This window comes from Citrus clementina, unplaced genomic scaffold, assembly GCF_000493195.1.
Source record: "Citrus clementina cultivar Clemenules unplaced genomic scaffold, Citrus_clementina_v1.0 scaffold_8, whole genome shotgun sequence".
NCBI classification, from domain to species: domain Eukaryota; kingdom Viridiplantae; phylum Streptophyta; class Magnoliopsida; order Sapindales; family Rutaceae; genus Citrus; species Citrus x clementina.
This window is the reverse complement of record NW_006262022.1, coordinates 13926118-13954105: the sequence shown is the minus strand read 5'-3', so window position 1 is coordinate 13954105 and position 27988 is coordinate 13926118. Positions and strand designations below refer to the sequence as shown.

The 27988-nt window shown below is 31.2% G+C and overlaps 1 protein-coding gene across 2 annotated transcripts; it reads right to left on the bottom strand.

Moving 5' to 3' along the window:
* Positions 1–1473: 1473 nt before the first annotated feature.
* On the bottom strand, positions 1474–16849 carry LOC18035612 (outer envelope protein 64, mitochondrial). Of its 2 annotated transcripts, none has more exons than XM_024179299.1 (12): positions 16223–16849; positions 16004–16128; positions 15793–15918; positions 15176–15358; positions 14925–15069; positions 13092–13260; positions 10014–10148; positions 9703–9903; positions 8756–8883; positions 8604–8655; positions 2591–2660; positions 1474–1768 (listed from the first exon to the last, which is right to left on the bottom strand). In XM_024179299.1, the coding sequence occupies exons 1-12, from the start codon at positions 16621–16623 to the stop codon at positions 1686–1688; spliced, it is 1818 nt and encodes a 605-aa protein (XP_024035067.1). In that variant the 5' UTR covers positions 16624–16849; the 3' UTR covers positions 1474–1685. The 2 variants fall into 2 exon arrangements, with proteins under 2 accessions (XP_024035067.1, XP_006423854.2); XM_006423791.2 differs by lacking the exon at positions 1474–1768 and adding an exon at positions 2787–2828.
* Positions 16850–27988: the final 11139 nt, after the last annotated feature.

Genomic DNA, 27988 nt, shown 5'->3' with positions numbered 1-27988 from the left:
CATGACTCAGTAAATAATCAGAGGACATATTTCTTCTTAAAAAAATGTTGGGATCTCATAACAATTGAAACATTTTACATATATATACAATTATAGTATGTAAGTTTATACGTACACGCTAGTAGTCGTGTAACTTATTAACACACACGACTATAGTCTAGTAATAGTAAAATGATATATATAGTGAAAAATATATATTTTTTGAACCAATAGAATGATAAAGTGTCATAATAATTGAAATTTTTTGCACATTTTCACGACTACAGTCGTGTAAATACATACATACACGACTGCTGTCATGTATATCGGGTGTAGAAAAAAAATTTGACAACAACTTCAGGTTTTAACAAATGTAGTTATAAAATCCATCAAATAACAGTCATATGATGCAAATGTAATGAAAATATGAGTTGTTTTAGTGTTTATCACAAAACAAACAAAACCCTAAAAATAATATAATGTCAACAAATTGAATAGATAGCCCAAAATAAAAATAAAAAATTTCAAATACCTTATTCATGGGATGAATAATACACCCAGCTGCAAACAAAAATCTCAATGCATTATCTGTTTGTGAGTGATTTTGAGTGTGGTGTGAGTTTTTGTTGTGTGGAGTTAAAAAAAGTGAGAAGTAAAGAGTGTTGTGAGTTGTGTGTGTTTTATATTTTTCTTTAAGGATATTTTAGACAATGTACCACATAAAAATGCATATTTTGATAATTTTCAAGCATGTGGTATATTTAACTAAATACCCTACTTTTAAGGCATATTTAATTAAAAACCCCTTAATTGTGCAGGGATTTGTTCGTGGTATACCCCAAAAATAGGGTATTATAATTTATTTTGTTTTTTGGGTTAACTCAATTTATTCTTTCATGTTTATTTTTTATTCAACCTTAGCTTTAACTAAATAAGAATTAGTTTGGTAGTATTATAATTTTTTAAATAATTATTTTAAATATATCGTAAAAATAATTATTTGTTAAGGGAACAATTAAACGTCTATTAAAATTTATTTTTAAAAATATTTTGAATTTTAAAAATAATCATATATATTTAATAAATTGTACTGTTAAATATAAATAATTGAATTGAACATAATATTAAATAAAATTTATTTATTCATGCATATAAAATACTTTTAATCTTTATACTAATTTTGAAGGTATGAATTTAAGTAACCATGAAAGCAACGAATTTTTTTTGTGTAACGTTACAAATTTTTACCCCAATTGAGGAAAAAAAAAAGTAATAGATGTCCAAATTCAAATGCAACAAAAGCAACGTTGTAGAATTTATGAAGCAAAAAAATCCGTGGCCAAAGAGTGAACGCGAGTTTTTAAATTCCAACAAAATGATGTAGATATAACACGCACTGTGAGATAGAGAAGAAAACAAAGAAATAGTCAGTTTTCAGATTTTAAAATTTTAATAATTATTATATTTTAAAGATGGGTGTAGAAAGTAGCTCCATAGGTTTCGAATCAAACAGTTCTTATAACAGTAACGCATTCCAAGTCAGTAATTCCATTGTAAGATTACTTACACAATATGAAGAGAAAATACTGTACATAAAATTTTGATTGTTAAACGAAGAGATCAGCGGGGCCTAACTATTACAAAATTGGATACAGAAGTGAATCCTCTCCGTTCAGTCCTAAAATGGTATTTTGGAGTAGCATCCCTCATCCTATCAGCTTTCTTAGCCTTTTCTCAGCAAGATTAGCAGCCTTATTCTGGGGCTCAAGAACCATTGCATGTTTGAAATCTGCGTATACAAAGAGTACAAATTTTGGAAAATTTTCCAAAATTATGATTAGATAAAGAAAAAATGCTTGAAGAGTCTGCTTTCATGGGCAATACTTTCTTCACTGAATATTTTGTTCTTAAAAGTAATGATACTACCATAAACTCATAAAAATTATTTTGTACAAATTGATTTGATATAATATATAAGATAGTAGAAATAAAACGTGAAATACCACATATAAATCCAATAGGTTATATCTTTAAAGAATTTAGTCAAGAAAGTAATAACTTCAGACAACAGAAGACTTGTATAGGAAGTTTTCTGCAGTAGTATTATGGTTTCAACAATACTTACAATGTGCACCAAAAATTATAATATGCTCTTTTGGGTAGTTAATTCCCAAAAAATATAGTAATTAATATCTAACAATAATACTGAGAAATCATTTCAAAGTAACTATACTGTGAAGTAAACTTGAAAAATATGTTCTGCAGATAAAGGCCCAAGCGACAGATCATAGGAAAAACGTAGATTATTCAATCAAGAGAAAAAGACTAGTGTATTTAAGCCAGAAACTAAAACAGTTGAATTGGAATAAATTAATCTTGAACTCGTAAACTAAAACATATAGATTTATAACAATTCTTCATAATTCATCCAAATACAAACTGCGTAATTTTCAAAAGAAAAAATGACTACAAAAGCTATTTAAGAGAAGTAAATAGGACCTTAAAAATTACTTAAATTTCTTTGGCCTTCAATCCAAGAATCAGAGTTATCACTTCCTCAGTCATGAAATCTTTGCACAGGTTTTATAATTGTGAAACAGAAATTTCTTACCTTGAAGAGCCTCGTTATAATAGAGAAGAGCCTCTCTAGCTGTTCCCCGTCTCAAATAAGCTTTCACATTCTGCATGGAGATTGCACAATTTAGTTGCTCCTAGTCATGAGTACTCATTTCAGTGCATATACATACATATTTCAGAATCTCGTGTAAGATATAACAATATTGTTCAGTAATACTGTTCGGCGCAACCTTGAGTCAATATCAGCAAATGCAGCTTTGTATCCAAAAGCTCTAGATAATAGAAAAAAATAATTAAACTAAACGTACACCAAAATAATATTGTTTTTGTCTTTGATTTATAAAAAAAAGATGAACTTGATAAAGGGTACAAAACAAGCAACATCCGGATAGGCTCAAGCACTGAAATACCACCAGTTAAATTGAACATAAATCAGCATTAAATACAACATTTCCAGTGAAACATAACCACATAATGCCAACAAGAACTAAAACAACATTTGGTAGCAAAATTAACATCAAAGACGAGACAAAGCTGTATTAATCCATTCTCAGTAATGATACCATCACTTATGCCCAACAAACATTTTGGTCTAAGAGTGCTGCGATGGACAAACAAACAAACACAGTCCTTAAACAAGATAGAGATAAGCCCTGCTATTCCGGACCAGAAAAAGGTCTTCGAGAGAGTTCTAAATTGCATCAGTAGAATGCCCACAAAACAATTTCCCATAGGGCAGACTGGAGGAAGAATTATGATGTTCATCTCTTTTGAAGGTTCAAACTCCTCTCTCTAATAATCTAGCATGTTTGTGGATTGGGTACATAGAAAGAGGGAAGGGGCGCTAACAAGTACTAAAAAATGACTTCCCAACCACAATGATATTGAACTTCTTAATCCAAATAGTAATAGAAAAAGCCAAGCTACCTAATCTAAGTCTGTTGCTAAAGTTCTCAAACAAGAGTCCCATTCTCCTTATTTTGCATGCAAATCTTGTTACAAGTAGTTACGGGTAGTCCACTTGCCTGCTGTGTTTTCTTGATTGAGTTCACAAATGCCTGCCTTATCTATTGTTGCTTGTGCCTGTGTATTTTGTAATGTTTTACTTGTACGATCCTTAATGTGTTTTGCCAATGCAAAAGAAATTTGAATTTTGGAGTAACGTGGGCTCCTTTTTGTACTAAAAGGGGATTGAGCCATGGGCATGTGGATGGCTAAGAAACCCACTTCCTGTTTAGTAGAAAGGTTTTTACTTCATTGTCAAAGAGTGGATCTGTTTTCAATGATAGACAAATCCTTTCCTCTCAAAATGACAGTAAGATGTACGATAAGTTGGATATACTTTCATGGTACATTTACCAACTTGGAATTAGTACAAGCTAGAATTGGAATGAAGAATAAAAATAAGAATAAATTGTTTACTTGAGCTGCGGAAATCAAAATCGGAATCAATAATATTCCAATTGATAGGTTTACTTGGTCATGTAATTGCAATGGATTATTACAATTTGCCCCTAGTTAAAATTATGTTTTTTTCACTAACAAAATTAAAAAAAAAAAATTTCAAAGGAAATATATTTGTGCATATTATAATCTTAAGCATAATACTATGAATTTTTTAGTAAACTAGTTGTTATTGTTATCATTATAAAAACTATTACTATTATTATTATGATGACTGTAACGCAACAAATTTCCATAATATTAAATTATGGAAATTGGGCTTTCATTGAAAATTATGGGTGGCCTATAACCCTTATTAAGAAAGGGATATTAATTTATAAATAGAGTTTATTTATGAGATAGTTTTGGAAAATAGTTATTTTTCCTAATTAAATAGGGTTTCTTAAGACTCCCTATAAATTCATACTATTTTCCTTCCATAACCCTCAGTCCACGACATTTATTCTTCTTCTCTGTTGCTCTTTACGCTTCTACCCAAATCTTAGGATTCAAACCTTTGTTTAGGAGAGAATCAAAGCGACAGGTAAGTTATTCTCCCTATTCTCAACAAATTTCTAACCACTCTATCTAGGGTTTATATTGGCACGATTCTAAATGGTTATAGATCATAATGCATGATTTAGAATGTATTTAAACTTTGTTTAGAATTTTAATTTATTATGAGTTTAGTCAATCAATCCTTGACGTATTAAGCACACAGGATAATTCTGGACAGCATGAGTATCTCGAATTTAAACCTATATTTTCTGAACGATATTTCTTATGAAATTTATATTTCAAGATACTAGACATGTAGGGCTTCTTGAGTAAATTTTATTTCATTAAATTCGACTTCGTTTTCAATTTTATATGTATTTTCGAAATGGAAACCACTGCACTGGAAAACTGCGATTCCACCATTGCGATCGGATTCACAAGATTATTTGTACCACCAAATGAACTTGGAAAATTCTGAAAGTTTATATGTAGGTTAATATATGTGTCTAGGATTCTCATTTTTAATTTCATAATTTTCTGATTAGTATTTTATTTTATAAAAACCACAGAACCCGTTCTGTTTGGTTTCGGTTATGTGAAAACATGTTGAGAAATAAATAGTTTTGAAAATGTTTTTGATATCGGATCCTCTTGCAAAGTTTACAGGGGGTACTCATGGATGTCCAGAATAGTTCCATAGAACATTATGTCATTATGAGTTCTAGATTAAGAGTCAAAATTCTGAGAATCAGACCTGTACAGGTATGAATTAGAAAATCAGATTCTTAGAATAAGTTATTAATTGTCATATCTTGTACTTTTTTAAGACGTTGGAGGTGATTGAGGCTCTTAGAGGCTTAGAGGGGTGTTAATTCAAATTCTTTAGTCGAGGTAAGTAATTTCATTCCTAATGTACTTGATATATATATGATTATTTTGATATTATTATAAGTACAACTGTTTTTATATTACTTAAAGGATTAATTGATTTTGATAACAAAATTAGTTTTATGTAAATGTTTTCAAACCTAAATTCTTTTTAACAAAGTATTTTATAAATGTTTTTTAATATGTAAATTATTTTATGACATTACAACCTTTTATGATTTTATCTTTAAAATATTATGCAAGCCTAAATTATTGATATAGACTTTTATGAATCTGATACGGATGTTTTGTACCCATGTTTGATTTCAATTATTGATGATTGTATGAGATTCCTAATGTTTTGACTCACTGTCCATAGTTATTTTAATTCTGATTCTGATCGTAATATACGATATATCTGTCTGGACCAGTACTGGGTTTCTGTTCTGAGTGTGCACACGATATTCTGATTCTGTTTCTGGCCGGGTCACCGGGACTATAGGTGACACTATGTGATATGAGCTAACCTTTTGTTTTCTGTATACGTATTATATGATTTGCTTCGTAAGTAAATATGCTTTTGGATATTCTGAATTATTAATAATTTATGTTATATTATCGTGATATATCGTTTTATGAAATTTATGGATTATGATATATGTTTTAAACAAAAGAAGGCTTGCAATATTTTTTAGAATCGATAAGTCTAGTGTGTTAGGAATGATTTTACTTACTGAGTTGACGACTCACCCCTCGTCATTATTTTTTGCAAATTAAGTTTCTTTTGAGAGGTGCGCTTAGCTTTGGAGTTAGTAATTTTTTGTTTCCGTTTGCCATTTGAATAAGAAAAGGAATAGACTCATGTTTCTATTCAGTTTATTTCCGTTATGAACTTGTAATTTAGAGTTTGAGACTTTTGTATTGTTATATTTTGAGAGAGATTATTTAGTGTTAGACGTTGGAATTTGTGGATTTGTTTGAATAAGAATTTGAGGTATTTCAATTTGGAATTTATGAGTAAGGATTACGATTTGTAAGTAACCTCATTCTTCACGTGCTCCGCACGTGTTAGTTTTGGGGTGTTACAATGACAATAATAATGATATTAATTTTAAAATAGTAATAATTATTATTACTATTCTTATCACAATTATTATGATTTCTAATACTATAATTTTTAATAATAATAATAATATTGTATTAATATAACAATAGTAATAACAATAAATATAATTATAATGATTATCATTATTACTATTTTTTATTTTGTAAAAGGGGCAAAATCATAATTTCAAAAATTATACTAGAGCAAAAGTCAATCCAAGGAATGGGAATTCCATGCTCACCCTTGTGGAAATGAGATTTCTATTCCCCATCACTAAGAATAGTTATAAACTAGAATGTGGGCCTACTTCAAGCATGGTACAACTCAAGGTAAGAATTAAACTACCAAATCATCGTATTTTAAGAAGGAAGATCTGACATTGAGACGTGTAGCAGCATGTCAACAAATAACATGAAGCTCTCATGTCCAAAGGGATCTATTCTCATGCAGTCAAGGCTTTATTATTCTTGAGAGTTTTTTTTTTTGGGTGCATTTGAAAGATTGCATTACGTTGTATTGCATTGCATTAAAACCCCATTCTTATGCTAACCCATGATTGGCTGCGATTTATTGTAGCATTGCAACTACATTAAAAAAGTGGCTAATACAATAAAACGTATATTAAATAAACCCAAAAGTAGAGTTTAAGGCTATATTGCATTAAAACACTGTTCATATTATAAATATAATCATTTAATTGTTATTCTTTAATAAATTAGATTAAATTTAAACTTATTGAATATAATTTTTATTTATATTTAATTTAAATTAAATTAAAATGATATAAGATGGTAATAAACTAAATATTTAATAAATAAATGATAATACATTATTTCACTTTCATTACATAAAATCTTTTTAATTATTTTAATATAAATACATAAAAAGTATTTTAATTTTATTTAATCATTGAGTATTTATTAAAATACTCAATTTTAAAGTAATTTAAATTAAACGATTATATTCGACATTAATAAATAAAATAAATTTATAATTTAATATTATATTATATTATCTAATTATATAGTATTATAATTTTTTGCATTATAATATCAAATTATATTTTTATAATATGATCACATTATATTATAATAACTAATATATAGAAATAAATTAAAATATAATATAATATTATTAATAATAGAACATAATATTGTAATTTTTCTCATTTAATAAGAGTCTATTAGTAAATCATTTTTATATTATAAAAATAATATATAAAAATAATTATTTAATACTCATTTTGAAAAATTAATAATAAAACCCTAAGATACTAAATAAATTTAATTGATATTAATTTAATTTTAACATTAATATAAAATACTAATATTTATATTATAAAGTCCATGCTATACCAAACAAAGGATTGCATTACAACTTAATATAGTGCACCCAAATGCAATACACAATAATTTCAGTACAGCTAATACAGTATAGTGCAATATAGTGTGCCAAATGCACATAGTGTATTGAAGATTAAGAAAAACAGCTAATACTTTGTAGTATAATATAGCGGTAGCGCAAGCAAACGGGGTAAAGAAACTCTGCCTAGAAATTTCACTCTTCAAAGCCCTATGCCAAAAAGCGACAAATTCAAGATACGAGCATCGTGAGGCAATTTCAATCAGGTCTAAAAGATCCTCTCAATTTTATTGGTTCTTAAATGCAATCTATCCCTCTCCCAATCTGATGTTTGGATCATTTCTTATTTTTATATATTCATCATCTTTTTCTTGGCTTTTATTTTTTATTTTTACTTTTTTGAAAAGAAACTCAAAAATGTATTAGTGGCGAAGATTTAAAACAGTGAGTAGACAAGCTGTCCACTAAGAAAACAACAAATTAAGACCATTTGTGCGATACATAAGTATGCCCAATCACCCCTATGCCAGACTAGAATCATTGTGTTTTTCTCTGTAACTCTATTTCCAAACTGTCATCTTGAAGTTGAAATGCAGGTTAGCACACAGCTTTTAGTCTTGAAATGTGAGTTAGCACACAGCTCCTCATTCTCTTAGTGTAAAAACCGTATAACAGAATCACATAGACACACAACTTAATCAATAGAAGATTAAACGATGCATAAAAGATAAATCAACATTGAGCAATCAACATAACCAACACGAGCTCTTACCTTCTTATCAAGTGAAATTGTCTTACTGCAGTCTTCTTCAGCTTGTTGGAAGCTGCATTAATTGAAAACAAATTGGTACAGCAAGCCTCAGTTCAAAGGCAATCTGATACATTTATTGAACTAATTGCAAATGAATCTAAAGATCATCATACCATCCTAATTCTAAGTAAGCTGCTGCCCGGTTCGAATAATAAGTTGCACTTGTTCCATTCAATTTAATAGCTTCACTGTAATAATTCACAGCCTTATTCCATTGCTTTCCTTTAAATGCAGCATTTCCCTGCAATAAAGTTATCCACAATTAATGGAACACAAGAAAACACAAGCACTATTTTTTTCGATGAACCCTTTCTGAGGTGAAATAAGTAACCAAGAGAATCACAAAGAATTGATTCCTCAAATAATAATTTTCAAAAGAAGTTTCATAAATAACTGATTTTAGCCCACATGTAAAACCGAAGAAGACAGATAATCATTCATGCAGCTCGTGTTTCGAGCACATAATCAATGATTCGGTAGAAGCTTTTATTTACCCCTGCTGAAAACAATGTAAAAGAAATCACTTGACACTAGTAATAACTAAGAAGAAAATCCCTTTTAAAGAAATCAACTCTATGTTCAGCAACAAGCAAGCTTAACTATGGCAACAGTAACTTCTGTTCGACCTCCACATTTCTCAAATAAATTGAAAATCGGGCGGGGGGGGAAGAGAAAAACTTGAATCAATTAAGCTTACAAAATACACATTCAGCTATACTTTTCTGGCACCAAATGTAGTTGAGATATCATGCTAAAATTAGAAGAGTGACAGAGTGAGTGGCAGAAATAGTCAATCATTTGAAATATAACAATTTTAATTTATTTCAACCAGCCAAGCAAAATTGTCCCATTTTTTTTTTTTAACACACTATGAAGCAGGATACAGTTATTAAAATATCTACATTGTGGTTGAGCTCACTAAACAGTAAGTATTTCTATAACAAGCAAGCTTATGCATAAAAAAGGAATGGTAATATAGCAAAAAAATTGCAAGACTGCCTACGACTAATAGCAAGACAGAATATACTCCAGAATATTGTCATAATAACGAAGAATCCACCTTCTCTTTCAAAAGTTCAGAAGCATCAATGCTACCATTTGTATCCGGCAGTGGCACTAAATTAGAAGCGATGTTCACTTGTTCTTGGAGGGAATCATACAGATCTAAGACTGTATCAAGAAGAAATTTATCGCCACCATGGTACGTGATAAATGAAATAGAAATGGGATGCTCATTGTACTTTCCTATTGGAATGGCAACCTGGCAATAAATTGTCAAAGTATATTGAAATTCCAGAATAAAAATTAAGACAATGATAATGAAAAGAAAAACATACAAATGAAAGCTGCAGTGCTGTGAGGATGAGTTACCTGACAGCAACCAGACATGCTTCCGATGCTTGATAGCACAAGTGTTCTATCATGAAATTCAGCAGAATAAGTTTTCTTTGTATTAAGCTTTAATGGAGGATCTGAAACTGTGGGAATGACCAGTATTTTATCATCCTGGAAAAATAAACAAGACAATGAGATGATGGAAAATTAAAATGGATGAACAGTCTTCTGTGATGCTGAGATCACTGCTGCTTACAATGATTAGGTAAAGAAATCCATTTCTAGGTATAACAAATCAATAAATTGTGACTATCTTCAATTCAAACAAGCAAGCAGCATCTGAGCTATCCAGAAAAATGAGAATAGGGATCTTCCAGGATGGTTGAAAAAATAAGGAACATGAAAGTAACTCTACACCAAGACTCTCTTCCTCCATAGGTAAGCTTAGGAGAGAAAGATCCCTTATTACAGCAAGTTCAAAACAAACCACCATCATAAAGCTGATCAGGTGATGTGCCAAAAGCACCACAGCTAAAGGGAATTTTTCAAGAAATCTGTTTACAGGCAGCGAATAGAAGACCTCCAAACTCCAAAGTCAAAAGAGTGATACAATGCAAAAACATGTCTCTCTATAATTCATTCAGAAACTTATACCTTCCCGCAAATTGGAAACTAAAAGATGCCTGGAACAGGACAACAGATCTTAAGATATTAAGACCCTATTTGGTATTGAGGTTGTGCACTAAAGTAATTAGTAAACACTAGCTGTTGTGGCTTAGAAATTAAGTTGATTTGATCCACTACTTGCATGATGAAAAACATATAATATTTTTACTATTTTTGTCAAAATTTTTATTTAAAATTCATATTTACTGCCTGCTATTACCATTTATTTCATACTTACAGCTTTTATTCCACAAAAGCTGTAACTTCCCCTATACAAACAGGGCCTAAGATCTTCTATAATAATAAGCTTCTTCTAAGAAACCATATTTGTTACACTAGGGGGCAATCCAGACACTAATTGCAGAAAGGAAACCAGACATTTTGGTCAGAGACTGTAACCCAAATGACAATATATATATATCTACATGGCTTAATAAAAATCTTATAAATCTCTCACATATTATCAATTGTTTTTTTTTTTAGGAAACAGAGAAACTTCTCTATAACAATAGGAGAAAAAGGAATAAAAATCATCCCAGAGGTCCACAAACTAAAATCTCCTCCACAGTATAGAACTCCAAAAAACTGTAGAAAACTCTGCAAAATGAAAATCTTGAAACTAAGACACAGAAAGGAAAAATCCAAATTAACAAAATTAGCCCAAGACTGCATCCCAACGAAGCTGAATAAAAAAGTATGAGGAATATTCAAATTCCTTGGAAATTGAAGCCCAAATAGAAGAAAAGAAACAAATCCTCTCATAACCCATTAATATCATCCTCTTTTTCTCCTACAAAAATGAGGCAATTTCTTTCTTGCCAAGTCACCCACAACAGAGATACCTCTACACTTTCATAATGTTTTGGCTTCCTTTTCTAGTGCCTTACAAGAGACTGGGGGTGCCCAAAGATATTAGCTGCACCACATAACTGGGCCCATAAAGAGGAGGTGACATCACAACGAAGAAAAAGATAGTTACTGGTTCCCTCATTCATTCTACACATAACACAATAAATCTTCTCTCTATGATTAATTATTCCAAGAGCTACCGTCCAAGCAACTTTTGCATAAACTATTATGTGTTGAGATGAAAAAAAAAATTACACTAAAAACATATGAACGTAGCAGTTGGTTATCAACATGAAATAATAAAATCTGACTGGTTGAAATGTTGTCCAGTATTCTCCACTTAGCAAGTTGGCTAAGTTGGTGAAATGCTTCCACACATATTCTTGTTTTTTTTTTTGAATATCCTAGTTGTGTGACACGTGTTTTATATAACACTTGACAAAATGCCTGCATGTGATGATATAATTTAAATGAAGAAGGCACGGTGCCTCTGAGTTTGGACTGTTTATCTTATGTTTTTCTTTTGCCATCTGCTCTAGTGCACCTATTCCCTTCAACAAGTAATGGACCAAGGCAATTGCTTAGTCAATGACATTGCTTCAACAACGAACTTTGAGTCCCCTATCTGTTTTTACCCCTTTTTTATTATCACAGATTTCTATAGGATTCATCTTTTTCACTCCCTGTCAATAGGGGAGGACATAATGGCATACTATAATAAATGATGCATATGCATCTAGTAGAGCAGTCACATGTGCACTTTCTAACTTGTTCTGGCTAATTCGTTTACTACTGGTTGACACTAGCCTGCCTACTGTCAGGCTCCTAGACAAGGCCCATCTACATCTAACAAATAAGACTCAAATCAAATGATAATTTGTGCACATCTTCTGATCTTTGACAAAAAGATAAAGAAATAAGAAATAAAGGAAATAAAATGTAAGAATTTTCTCCTACTTTGTGAAACAAGGAGAAATGGCAGAAGAATTAAGAAATGAGATGATTGCACTTATAAAAGAAGTTATACCTCCTGTCCGTATTTTGAGAATTCTGGTACAAGATACTAAAATCATTTTTATTGTCAAAATAGTAAATAATGCTATATTAAAAATTATACTTCAAATATTTAAACTAGAAAGGAACTTATTCTTCTTTAGAAAGGAACATATTCCTTCTTTTTGGAAAAGTACTAAATAGCAATTTTCCCTTTCTGTTCCAATCAAATTCGAAAATCATATACAAGCATTCCACCAATTGTTATATCAATAACTTCCCAATTGAAAAACTTAAAACAGAAGAAACATGGGAGAATAATGCCCGACTTAGCCAATCTGCAAATTGGATGAATACCAACCAACAAATGCAAAGTGCGATGTAACCAACATGTGCAAATAGACTAGAATTAATTGTTTGTAATTGTCAAATTCGTGATTACACTGACGTAACACATAGAATGAACTATAATAAGAAATATGTCTAATGCCATGGTGAAAAGTAATATTAAAGCTCAAAATTATTTCCACGAAAGGCAGACAACTCTTACCAAATTGAAAGGCAATATCAACAAATTCTAAGAGAAACATTCAAACTTAAGGATACCTTTAATAACCTTTGAAGGGCTGCCCGCATCTCATTTCGGACTTTGTATAAGATTTTGATGTTGTCTTGTGTTGTATTAATTGCTTCAAGAACACGTTCAAAGACATTATATCCTAACCTTGGTTTGGCTGATTTAACCCATTCTTCATAAATTGTTTTAAACTCGTATCTGAAAAGCAGTAATAGGTGTCATATTATTGTTTGTATTGAACGAAGGCCGGAATAAACGATCGAGAATAAACTTGAGGAAAAAAAATGGAAGAAGAAAAAGAGCACAGAGATATGAGAAGCAATGGTCAATGGCGAAAAGGATCAAGGAAACATAAATAAATCATTTCAAAATGGTGAAGCTTCCATTCAGCTTAAAGCTAGGAAGTTACAAATTTAGTTATGCAGATGCCGTAAATCAAGTTAACCCCACTCTAATCCAAAGCATAACATTCAGATGCTTTATCTTCTAAGTTGAAAACTTTATCATGATAATATATCCAGATTCCAGATACCTGTACAACAAGCTTTCAAAGGAATTTCAAAAGCCAGATATTCTAAAACACCTACCGGCACAAGCAATAAACTCCATACCCCCTAGCATGCCCTGTTGGTTGTATTTCTCGTGTTGTATACTCTAAACTAACTGAACAAATGTGGAACTTAGAAGACGTGAAACTAGACTGGCAACAAGATCTGGAGAGAAAATAAATGTTTTGGGGTCTTATTAAATTCAAAACATTTTACAGATGGCTTCTATGATCTACAGCAGAAATAATCAGCAATTTGAAAGCAAAGTCTCCAGCAAAAACAACATTAGCTCTGGAAATTTTAGAATGCATTTGGAGTTATTTTCAAATCCTATTTTCTATTTTCCGAATTCAAGAAACACCAAATACGTGTTCAGTCAGCCATTTCTCAAAATATTTTTAAAAATGCAAAATTCATTCTATACTTTAACAAAGGAAATAGGAAAACCAGTTTTTCTTGTTTTCCTTATTTCTATATATAGTATTAAGTTCCAAAAAGAACTAATTTCTTCCACCATCTCTCAAAATAATTATAAGAACATCATCATCATATTACTATTATTTCTTGTTTTCAAAATTATTTTTGAAAATGATACCAAATGCAATTTTAAATTTTGAAAATAGTATTTTCATTCTCATTTTTGTTTCATGAAACCAGCAATTGGAAACAATACCAAATGAGCCCTTTGAATCCAATCTTTCCTGCAATAACATGAAATTTAGTTATTTCTGAATAGCAACAGTTATCCAAGCAATTTTTCCTTTGTTATTAAAAAGTTAAAAGGTGGCACACCATCCGCACATTCAGTAGTAATAGATATTGTAGCTTTTCATGATTAAGCAACCATAGTATTTCTGAATAGGAATTGACTAATCATAACAATTTATCATACTAGTACCATATTACATATTATAAAACTATATGAACTTGTATTCTAACAGAAAGTGGAACTCCTTTAAATCTAGTAAAGATGATTAAAAACAAAATAATTTGATAAGGAAAACCTTGCCAAACTCCTGGACACTCTCATTCCACAACTAACAACCATCCTCATCCCTTCTAGTCATAGCTTCATCTACTCTGTTTTCACTCGCATACCAGCTACATTTAGTTCTAACTAAATATCCGATTGCAACAAACAAAATTACAAAAATGGAAACACTTTTACTACTGTGTGGCATGATTCTATAATTTAACCTAAACATCGTAAGATCTCTTTACCAAAAAAGGGGAAAAAGTTAAAAGATTTCCAAATTCACTTGATCATTAGTAAATAGATATTATAAAAATAAAGGAACTACATTATTCAGCTACCTTTGTAATGAAAGCATAACAGAAGAAAGCGCTTTAAGAGTAGCTGTTCCATTTTCCGGGCTTGTAGATTGAGCACGCAATCCTTTTAGACTGGGCACATTTGAAGCAATATACTGACCAACATTCATATGCTCTGGATTCTGGTCTGCACAATCAAAACAAACAGAAAACTTCTTTTAATTGATCCATTTAATATAATAAAGGCAGCTAAATACAGAAAGAATATCAGATACAATAACCCTACAACTTACACCCAGATAGACTTTCAATTGCTTTGCTAATAACATGTATTGTCTTCAGCTTGGGAACCTTTGAAAGCTGGAAGATATCATCAGCAAAAATAAGGCGTCTGGCCCTCCTAGGTTCCACTGCGTTTAGTTGAAGTAAAACATGCCCAACACGATGTAAAATAGATGCATTACGAGCAAGCAAACCTGAAAGTTCAAGAAATAATTACATTAGAGAATATATATATATATATATATAAAAAAAGAGAGCTACAAATTTGGTCCTCCAAAACCCAAGAGAAGGTAAGAAAGTTGGATTTCTTATGATCCCAACTATCCAAAAGCTGTTTAACATGCACATATTTCCAACAGAATCAAAAGAAATTGCACAAACCAAGGAAAGTCTAGCTAAGGACATCAAATACTTTTAGTACATATATAGAGAAAACCTATCTACAAGTTAACAATCAGTTTTCTATTTTCATCACATATAAAATTTGAAATTAGGCAAAATTCTAAGAAAATTAGGGAAGCAGGCTGACTTTTTTTTTTTCCTCGGGACGGGGGTATAACTCCTAGAAATTGAGGATAAAGGACAATTATGTACAACATTTTCAAAGAGTCATCAACAGCTATCATACCAACAGTGTCTAGAGATTGTGAATTTGGCAGCACGCCAATCATGGAAACAGTGCCATGAGACGGTCGGTAACCAAGGATCCCACAAAATGATGCTGGAACTCTCACACAGCCAATTGTATCAGTACCTACAATTATAAAAGATGGATCAGTAAGAAATTAGTATCCACAAAAAGTGTCAATGTATGTCAAAACACAAACAACTGAAGTTACCAAGAGCAAAGTCAACAAGCTGAGCTGCAACAGCCACAGCTGAACCACTAGAAGAACCTCCAGGAATATGAGAGGGCATTTGGGGATTAACAGGGGTTCCATAATGCTTGTTCTCCCCAGTAATCCTAAATCCAAGATTCCACAAAAGAAAAAAAAAATTCAAAACTAGACATATCATTAACTAGATTCAATTAACTTTGACAGGAATTAAGGAATTACCCAAATGCAAATTCATCTAAAACAGTCTTGCCAATACAAGTAGCTCCATTCTTCAACAAAAGAGTAACGACCACGGCCGTCCTATCGGCTTCATGGTGATCTCTCTTCCAGTCTGGACTCCCAAACCCCGTTACATACCCCTTCACATCAAAAACGTCCTTGATGGCGAATTTGAGGCCGGCGAGAGGCTGCCGAGCAGCAGGAGGCGGCGGCTGAGGGAACGGAATGAGTTCAAATCTTTCCAAAAAAGCACCAAAATCGACTCTCCCATTCAATTTGGGATTCCTTCTACGGCGCAGAGTCTCCGCAAGAACCACGAAACCCACCACGCTCACCCCGATCACTACCCAAACTTTGGGGTTCGATGTATTGGTTTTAATTATATTAAATGATTTTGACATGGTTCGATTTGAAAAAATAATAATAATAACACACAAACGGTATGTGAAAAGGTGAAGGGTTTAAGGGAGGTTTTCGTTTATAGTTTTGGTGTCGATCGACTGCCTGGGGTTTTGGCCTTTCTGGGGGTTTTGGTGAGTGCTATCGTGCGCCAGACATTTCCTCAGTGAATTTGTATTTCGCTTTATTTGACTATTCTACGCCGTTCTCCACTCGCCCCTTCCTTTCATTTTTACGCAAATACGGAAATTATATATATATATATATATATATATATAAGTAAATTATCCTACAGAAAGTCCCCGTCCGGGTTGAGATGGCAAAATTGTTTAGGAATTTATTGTTTAGGCTTTCATGCTATCACTTCAAATGGAATAAATTTTAAATAATTTTTAAATTTTTAATAGGTGGGGTTTGATTTTGTAATTCTCACCTCAATCTTATTATATATATAAATATTTTTTAATTTTTATTCTATAATTTTTATTTTTTAATTTTTATCTTATCAATCGCAATGTTTGTAAATAATTTTTTTTATTTTTACCTAATATAAATAGGTTATAACTAAAAGAAAACCTTACATTATATTTTTTTTAACCTTAAAATATTATTATATTTTTTTCTCTCTCTCAAGATGTTGATCTCTTCAAATTTTTTTAATTTTGATACTATTTCAAGATATTATTTCAAACTTTTAAGATTTTTTTAAATAATTTAAATATTTTATAATGTGGCAACGATTTTAATTAAGTCTTTAGCTTTTAATTTACTAAAATCATTTGTTTATATCTACTATAAAACAAGCAAATGAGAAATGGGGTGGGGATAGAGAAATTATTTTCTACATAGAGATTCCCCATCCCCACCCCACTGAGTGTGCGTTTGCGATTAAGGTTGGGCAGCTGTAGCTTAAAAATTACAGTACTAAACTGTTTAGTAAACACTAACTGTTGTAACTTAGAAGTTATATTGATATGATTTTTCACTTGTATAATAGAAAATCTATTATATTTTTAATAATTTTGTCAAAATTATTATTTAAAATTTATATTTATTATATATTATTAATTTTTGTCTCATAGTTACAATTTTTTTCCACAACAGATACAACACCTCAATCCCAAACATGACCTAAATGTGACAATAATTTTAATGAAGTCTTTTTTTAAACATAAATTGATTTCATTCTCCCATTATCGTCCTATTAAAATTATTACTCTTTCGAACTAAATTACTAAAATGTCCAGTTCTAGTGCTATTATTTATTCAATATAAAATCGTTTCATTCTCTTATTCTCGCCCAAATAAATTATTCCCTTCCATCTGACTTCTCCAAAACACTCTACATGCAAATGAATTTTGACATTTTATGGGGGTTATCATAATTCAATCTAGCAAAAGGCCAAAAGTATTGAATAATTACAAGATACAATAATCAGATGGCGCATGGCAGATTTAAGAGGTAGTGCAAACTGAATGCTATCATATATGTGTGTGTGTATACATATATACTATATAGTTCTTTTCATCTTTTGTTCTCATTAAATGTGTGTGTATATATATAGTCCTTTAATGAGAACATTCTTTGTTAAGATGATGATATCACTAAAATATAAAACAATATAGATTTCAGTATATTGAAAACTATATATATTTTTTTATTTATTATTATGTTCAAATTTATATTTTTTATTTTTTACTAGCATCTTTTGTTAAAGTGGAGATGTTCTCACTTATATACACATACACACACATATATATGTACATATGAGATAAACTCTTGAAACAACAAAGAAATTAATTAATTAATATCACAATTTTATTATAAAAAATTATATTTACAATTCAATTATTGGTTTTTGTCTTCTTCAAAATTTTGATAAGTGTTATGACACTTAGGCAATCAAGAAACTTTCTACAATTAAAAAGACTAGGCTATCGAATTTGGAGAAATGATTAACACTACTACAAAAATGTCACTACTATAAAAATGTAAAATAATGACCGATATTTTATGACGGTTTTTTTTAATAACGGTTTAATGACGGTTCTTTTCAATAACCGTTTAATGACGATTATTATGTGAACCATCATAATATTTAACATTTTTTATGAGCATTATATAATAGAACCATCATTAAATATCAAATAAAATATACACTTAATTTTAATGACGGTTTATTTATAATAATTATCATTAAAAATAAAAAAAATAATGACTGTTTTTAAGTATAACCGTCTTTATAGTCTAGTAAAAAAATTTCGTAATATTAATGATGGTTCCGCACCGAGTTTTCCTAAGTGATGGCACTCTCATTCTCATCTCTTACTCTCATCACTCTCCTTTTTTAATTAAAATCCTTGCGGGGCAACAAACTAATGCAGACATTGTCTCGTCTTTTGCCATCGATTTGGCCCTCATTGAGAACCATACGAAGTACCCACCGAGCGCATGTGTTGCCGCCATTGAATTGCAAAACCCTAACTAAGAACCCACAGTTGATTAAGCCCGATTGAACGATTAAAACAGGTAATTTTTGTTATTATCTTCTCTTGCACATCAATTTTAGTAAAAATTCTTGAAAAAATTGACTCCTAAATGTGTAGTTAAAAACCCTAATAGTGGTTGTTGTACTGTATTGGGAAAAGGATTTTATTCTAAAGTTTCTCCTCTTAAATGAACTAATTTTTTGAAATGACTGAACCCTAGAACTATAAAATGACATGAGTTTTGTTCTCGAGTGTGGCTAATCACATGTATGCTGGCAAATTATTCACAATCTTCGATTTGGACATTGCTGCTCTAATTTTTATACATCTGTTGTTTGAGTTCGCAAGCTTTCCCCTTCAATCTTTATATATGTAATTGTATACACATTAGCCAATGACTTGTGGGAGGATTAATCATGTTATATTGCAGAGGATTTGATTGCTGCTTGAATTTGGAGACTCGCCTACATACTTGAAAAACTATTTTCATTTCATTTCAAAAGTCATGCTGTTGTTTTTAACCCAAATACAGCAGCCTGTCAGCACCCAAAAAAGTTTTTGGATGCTGTCATGCTGCTGTTCGTTGTTAAAAACAGCATTAGGTTTTAACGCAAATATAACAGCTGGTCAGCACCCAAAAATTTTCTAGGTGTGCTATGCTCTGTTTGCTATTAAAAACAACATCGCCTGCTATTTTTAACCTAAATGCAGTAACTGTACAACACTCAAAAAAATTTCTGGGTGTTGTCATGCTGTTGTTTGCTATTAAAAATAGCAACTTGTGCTGTCTTTAACAAAAATACAGCAGTTGGTCAGCACCCAAAAATTTTCTGGTTGTGCTATGCTTTGGTTGCTGTTAAAATTAGTAGGCGATGTTGTTTTTAACCTGAGTGCAGTAGCTGGATAGCACCCAAAAATTTTCTAGGTGCTTTCATGCTATTGTTTATTGTTAAAAACCAACACCTGGATTTTTGGATGTCGTCATGCTTTATTGCCTAGAACTTCTTGGTGCTGTTTTTTGCCTGTAATTTTTTATTTGTTTTGCTGTTTATTCTTATGTCCAAAGTAATTCCCTTTTTTTTTTTTAATAAACCGGTATAATTGAAGATTAATTAGTTGAATATTTATTTTTTATAATATCTTTTCTTATTTACATTTGGTAAAATTATTAGTATTTTTTTATTTGATGATGATGATATATTTTCATATCCCTCGTGGTCTGTATGGAGTGCTAAATGGAAAGGCTTACATCTTTATTAGTTTTGGAAATGTGCAAAGACGAGATGGACCTTGAATTTACTTCATATAGCTATAATTGAAACCAATGAATAAGTAACAACTTCTTCTCCTTTACAATCTATTTATTAGTTGTAATCTTAGAGGTAACAAATTTTAGCACCATTTACATTGTGTTCTTGTCTTGAATAAGCTATATATTTTTTTAATCTTTTGAATTTCTATTTCAATCCACCCACCATTTGATTTAAATATATTTTTGTACTTAATTTTGCTAAAACCACAAGTATTTGCTATGAAAAAATATATTTAAAAAATCAGTTATAACATGTTGCAAAGATATGGTTGAATCTTTTGGATCAAATTTATTTGCACAAACTCAATTTCTGAATGTTGGATTGTCAAATTCTATTTGTTAAATTTTTAATTCTTTGTTCAATTTCTTTTCCTTTGAAATTATAGTTCTTCAATATATTCATGTGTAAACATTTAAAGGGCCAAGATTTGAATCTCTAGAGAATTGCTAGTCCTTACAAATTTGTCTTGTTTTGTTTATCTCGCATTTGTCATAAAAGAATGTTGAAGTTATAATGAAATAAAATTTATCAGTTTTGCAGCAACTATATGTTGTTGTGGAAATCAAATTATATCTCTTGGAAGTCTTCCAAACTTCCCAAGAGGTAAACCTTGAAAAAGTTTGCATTCTTTGTGATAAGGTAATTTAACTTATGTAGTAGCTTGACATTCTAAATATGTCCTCATAATAATTATTAATTATTCATTTCTTTTAAATTTATTCTTGAGCAAATTTCTGAGGGCCCCCTTGGAAACAAACTGAGATGTTCTTGTTGTCTTTTTTTTTTCTAATAAGAAATTTAACAATCTAAGATTTTGTTCCTATACCCTTATATCTCTGATGTTATTCCAGTTCTTTAGATAGAATGATAGGCATCCATGCACATTAAATCAAAATAGACTCCTGAAATGCTACCTATGTCAGTTAATTAAATAATAAATTATCAATCTTTCATTGATACACTACGAGAGGTTTTCATCTTATCCCACAAATGATTTATTTCCTACTTATTAGCATTTAATTATTTTGTCTTGTAGATATACTATATTACTATCCATTTTTAGTTCTTCTTCATTGTGCTGAGCTTTACAATGATCTTAGGTGGAATATTATAATACTTCAAGGTTTTGAGGAAAAAAATACGTGTCAAGTGCAATTAAGTTAATTATTTCAGACTAAATTTGCTTCTCCATTTATTAATTAGTATCTCAATATGGCTAGGTTAGATTGCTGCAATAACAATAGGTACAAATTATTTACTTATTTGTTTGTGAGATGAAATTTGCTCTTTTGTGCACTACAAGTGTGCTTTAAAGGAAATCTGATCCGCTAGGTTGGTTCTGTGCTTGAGATTTCCTTATATGATGATTTATTTCCACTGTTGACTAGTTTTGCATCTAGATTATGACTGTCTGCTTATCCAATTTTTATGATTATTTCTTTTCTCTTTATTTTCCATGGTAGTAGAATTAGATTAATGTGATCATTATACTCTTCCATTATAAAATAAGAATTAGAATTAGCATGGCCTGAATTCATATGCTAGTTTGAAGATAATTGTTAGGAAGTGAAAGGAAAATGTTATCAGTGGCTACTTGATCAAGTTGTGTATTCTTCTTGATGGCTGAAATTATGGTTGTTGTACAGTGAGCATGATCTCTGTCGCTAATGTAATTTTTTCAACTAGTCTTTGTTGAGTATCCAATATTATAGTAAGCCAAGTTATCATATTTACGAGAAATGTTGCATGTGGGATTGTGGGAATTTTATGTTTGTTCATCCTCTCTCTAAAACAAGTAACTTAAATATAGCAATGAAGTTCCTATGAAAATGTGGTAATTGAGTTTTTTTCCCCCTCTTGCTTATCCATATAAGATTGACAGAATTTTTAGATTTATTCTTGTTCACAACAAAAGAAGAAGTTTTCTAGTTTCATGTCTTAAATAAAGAGCCTGTAAACATAAAATCGAGATTGAACTAATCAGTGTAAATGATGATACTTGAGATTTTTTTAGGCTCCACTTTTTTTCATTTACTTTAAAAGCTAATTTGTTTAGCTTTACCTTTTGATTTGAATTTTTAGTTTCTGTTCTTTGTAGCTAACCAATGAAAATGGTGATACTGAGGCTCCAATAAGTATTGATTTAATAGAAACTACATTGGTAAGGCTAGTTGCAAGGCAAGAACTGCTTTGCAAAACATGCAATGTGTATAATTATAAGCATTAAGGATTTAGTTTCTGAAGGGCAAGCTTGCTGGCTCGGTATAAATGTTCTAAGTGCCAATACTACCGTATGTAAGCTGAAAACATAGTCTCCATTTGCTTTTTGGTTTATATTTGTTTGTACAGTTACATGATACTGAATTTTAATTTGAGAATTCATGTAGTACATTTTTTCATTGTTAGGAGTTAGTTTGATCAAGGTTATGCAAGTGCTAAACTGTTATAATTAAGCTTGTTTGTATTTGAGTAATTTATAAGTAAATGATTATTATTTTTTACTCATTAAAACTTGTATGTTCTATGTTTAAACTTAGGGAGTTAGTGTTGCTACTTACATGGACTATAAAAAGTAGTTATTGAAGACTTTATGAGAAATTTGATGTTGTAGTATTTTTTTTTCAGATGAAGGAAATATTAAATATGTTTGTATAGTTTAGAATGCAAAAAAAAAAAAACTATGCAAATTTTAATTTAAAAAAAAAATTGAAGTATGGTAATTTTGAATTGCTATTTTTCCTTTTACTCATGCAAAAGATGATGGTTCTTATATAAGAACAGTCATCAAAGAACAATATAAGATGACGGTTTCATTAGAAAGCCATCATTAAAAAGTACATTAATGATGATTATTAAAAAAATGTCAATAAAAATAAATACTGAATGACTTTTTTTTTTATAATTGTCATTAAAAAATGACATTTAATGACTTTTTTTTTTCAAAACCATCGTTAAAAATAAATGGAAAAGTGCTATTGATGATTGATGTTTAAAGAACCGTCATTAAATGGTACTTTTTAATGTCGGTTTTTAGGAAAAATTTGTCATTAAAACCCTAGTGTATTTCGCAAATAATGACTGTTTAGTAAAATCATCGTCATTAAGAATGTTTATTTAATGATGGCCCTTGACAAAAAAAAGGGACATTAAAACTTATGTACCTTGGCATATAATGATTATTTACTAAAATAACCGTCATTATAAGTATACATTTAATGACGGTTTTTGAACCGTCATAAAAAGTGTGCACCTTTTAATGTCATTGCCTAAGATGACGGTTTTAAAACCATAATCTTGTCCTTTAAAATTGTCATTAAAGACCAATTTTGTAGTAGTGTAAGAAAATACATAAAAAATTACAAAAAACAACGGCATGTTTTTCATATATATAGAGTAGGAAGATGGCTTCATTTTACTTGAAATCATTGCATAAAATATGGTGGATAGACTTATGGATCTTATGCTGGAATGAGCCTATCTACAGATGTTTTTAGTAAACAACAACATATTGTTTGACATCCCTAGATCTTAATTGGGTTCCTCTGTTGGCAAATTAAGAATTTATAACTCCTTTTGTTCAAATGTGAAATCCTTTGTCTTTGCCAAAAATTAGTAGGCCTTAGCCTTTGAGTCAAAATATTATCCTTAATTTAGCGAATAGACTAATACAGTTCATGTAATTTACAGATAATGTATTCTGCTTGCTGTTGATATGCTTAATGAAAAACTAATGTAAAGATGCTCCGAAAATCTTCAATTTTGTTTTATTATTTAGGGTTTTACTAATAATTAAGATGAATTTATTTAGCTCTCATGACATTTATATATTAAAGTTTTCAATGGTGGGGTGTGAGAGGTCAAAAAAGTTGACTTCTAAAATATACAACTAGTCGCCACTCCTTTTGCAGTTTTGGCCACCGGCATGTCATCAACAGCCACTGGTGGTGGTGTCCCGCCACTATTGGAGCCCCACCCCACCGCCGGCGACATCACACAGTCTTGACAGCCCCTTAACCTGCCATCTTATCCAAAACGTACCAACTCTGTCATCGTCAGAAGTTCCTTATTTCATATGTGACCCCACTTGGGATGGACAAACCTGGCCACAGTCATGGTTTGATGCAAGTCGTAGCCTTAAATCATGTCAAATTGTCCGCTTTTCTTCACCCACTACGGCCACGTTTCAGGCTATTGGCGACATCCCCAACTGAACCCTTCATCCACCCCTGCTCCACGTCGATGGAGCCTTGCCTTTGCTATAGCCACAACAACCACTATTACCTCAAACCGAATCCACCTTATAATACCTTAGTTTTCATTTTTTGGCCTTTTACAATGGCTGTCACTAACCCAGCCCTTCTCAACGGTGCTGCCCCAACTGATGCCTTGTCCCCTTTGCATTTTGTGTCGTCAGTTAATCTCCCTAATCAGTAACCTACAACTTTACAGTCACGCCATCATATGCATGAAGCTAATTCAACTACTACTCAACAGCTTTTGACTACCGCGTGCAATGGTTTTCCTTTGCCAGCCACCCTTCACAACTTCAACCAGCCTTTGCCTAACCATCACACATCCACCTTACAACTACAATTAGTGCCTTCAACAAGCCTCAACAACCCCCATGCAACCTTGGTCTTGTCATGATCTAGCTCTCAACTTATAGTTGCATACATAAACCAGCCATCAAAAACCTTATCCCATGACCCACATCATCCTACGCCACTTATCACCAGTGATGTCGCGACTGGTATCGCACACACACAATGGTCAAAACCTCTTAATCCCGCAACCCGCAATCCAAACTCTAATTCTAAGCCCTCTTATACTTCAGCTTTGTAGTGGGCCCTGCTTCAGTACTATTCCAGTTAAGCTAGCTTTGTTGTATCGGGGTGAGCTTGTTGTGCTATTCTCAGCAGAGGAAGTAAAAGTTATAGCTGAACCGTTTAAGCTGGCCTCCGTCGGTAAGTTTTCTTTTGATTGCATTTTGATGGATATTATTAGGAAATTTTTTGTTTCCTTAGGGCTGAAAAGAGAGTTGTCAGGTGTCTTTGCTTGATAATACACATATGTTGATTAAACTATTCTTGGAGGAACACTACTCGCATATTTGGGTGAGGCAGACTTGGTATGTTAATGGTTGGGGAATACGAATTTTTAAGTGGAGTACTGATTTCCGTCATTCATTGGAATCCCTTATTGTGCCTATTTGGGTATCATTACCTTATTTGCCTGTGCATTTTATCGCTTTTAAGTCTGCTTTTTTTTCTATTATTGTTGCCATTGGTACCCCATTACGTGTTGATCATGCCGCGACCTCAATTAATAAGCCTTCAGTTACTAGGGTGCTTGTTGAGTATGATGTTTTGCAGCCTTTGCTACCACGTATTTAGATTGGTGAGGGGGATACTAGTTTTTGGTAGGATGTTGTTTTTGAGTGGGTCCCTGCATATTGTGCCTCTTATAAGCATCTTGGTCGTTTTGCTGGTACATGTTATGTTGCCGATCTTAGGTTTTGTAAGCCGAATCAGCCTGTTCGTGAGTCTAAGGGTGCCATGCTCGAGGATAAGAGCAAAGTACTAGTTTCAGATGCTGCTGTTTAGAATCGGGTGGTCGTGCCCCTAATACTTTGTCATTGTTGATAATTGGCCTTAGGTGTGATTAATTTTAAAAATTATTTAATTATCAAGTGATAATAATGTTATTTTGTGCTTATGTTATAATTTATATTTGTTTTTGTACAATATATTAGGAATTATTAATTACGTTTTAAATATATATAATTTTGTGTATTTTTATGTGTTTATTAGGTAAAATATTAATTTCACGTAATTTGAGGCTCCAAATAGATAAACAGATGTCAAATTTAGATTTCGGAGGTCCGAAAATCTTAAGATGAGTTAAGATCGGCTTAAAATTGGGTTTGTATAAAAAAAAGTTGACTTTTTATGTTGATTGAGCAATGATTAGATGATAAAATGAGCTTACAATAGATATTAATGCATGGAATAACTGATAATTTTAACTAAATCTCAACTGTTTATGATTCAATGGCCATGATTGTGCCATGCGGCAATGGTTGGTGAAGCAAGTTGTAAGATCTGAATCTTTGTATTCGGGTCAACACAATCCACCCATTAACTTGTCAAATCTCAACCGTTTTTTGGCCAAATCAGACGAGTCAAATGATGCCACGTGTGATGTTGACTTTGGAAGTTTGAGCAGCCATTGGATCTTGATCTAATGGTTTCTAAGAGTGCATGCATGAATCTTATGATGGACCGCAAAACACTGGATTATGAATTTATTTTTCTATAAATTGAGCCTCATTTTAATGTTTTTAATTATCTCTCTACATCTCTCTTCTCAATTTCTCTGCATCTCCCTGTAATTTTGATTTTCAGGTGTTTTTAATATTTTGTATAATTATTTTTATAAATAAATTTAGTTTTATTTTCAATTTTAGTTTTTATTATTTTTAATTATAAGTAATTTAATTTTAATAATTCTTTTTATTTAAATTATGCTTAACTAAATAATAATAGTTAGGGTAAGGTGAAACTCTTAGGAAATAAATATAATTTAATCAAATTCTATTTTTAATTTTATAAAATAAATTATTTTCTATTTAATTTTATACATATTTTATATTTTGAAATTTTGATTTATTGTTGACAAACAAGGGAGTTTGGCACAATAAATTCTTAATATCTTAATATAAGGTATGGTAAAATAGTATTTTAACTTATTGTAAACAAATTAAATTTTGTCACAATAAATACTTAATCCATCATAAAATTAAATGGAAAATAATAATAATTTATATAATAAATCTTTTGGGGAATAAATCTAAAAAAATGACAAAAAGAATTTATTAAATTTTATTTACTACTAAGAGTGGATCCATAACCCTAACTAATTAAATTTCATAATTTATTTAAATTAAGTTGTTTATATTTAAGTTTTATTTTCAATTTTTAGATAAAATAAAATAAACAAATTAAATCTTTTTCTTTATAGATCGACCTTGGACTCACTGAGCTATAATACAATAGTCTTATACTTGAAAGTTAAAAATTACTTTTAAGTTGTGTAAAGGTGCATAATTTACCAGCCTCTTATGGATTAAGGTCAAAGTTTTAGATTTGGTTTGGTTTGGTTTGGTTCCTCCTACAAGCCTCGCCTGCTGGGCCCTATGATCTCTAATGAGACTCCTTTGGCGCCTAGTGCTTCTATTCCAACTGGGTTGGGTTTGGAGACTTCATTGGGTGATCAGGCTTGATCTTTCATACTGTTAGTACTGATTTGGGTGCTCCACCTAATCACCCGATGCCTGAATTTGATGATGAGGATGGTAATGGTCGGTTGGGTTTGTCTCAATCAGATGGGGATGTTGTTTTTGATGAGTCGACTTCTGGTAATGAGGGTCAGTTTTTGACTGATCCGGAGGATATTCATACACCTTTGGCCCCAGATGTTGTGATTGATAGTTTTGATGGTGAGAGGGTTGCCACTTCATCTCAAGATTTTTCCTTAGTTACGAGTCGCAAGTATTGTAATACTT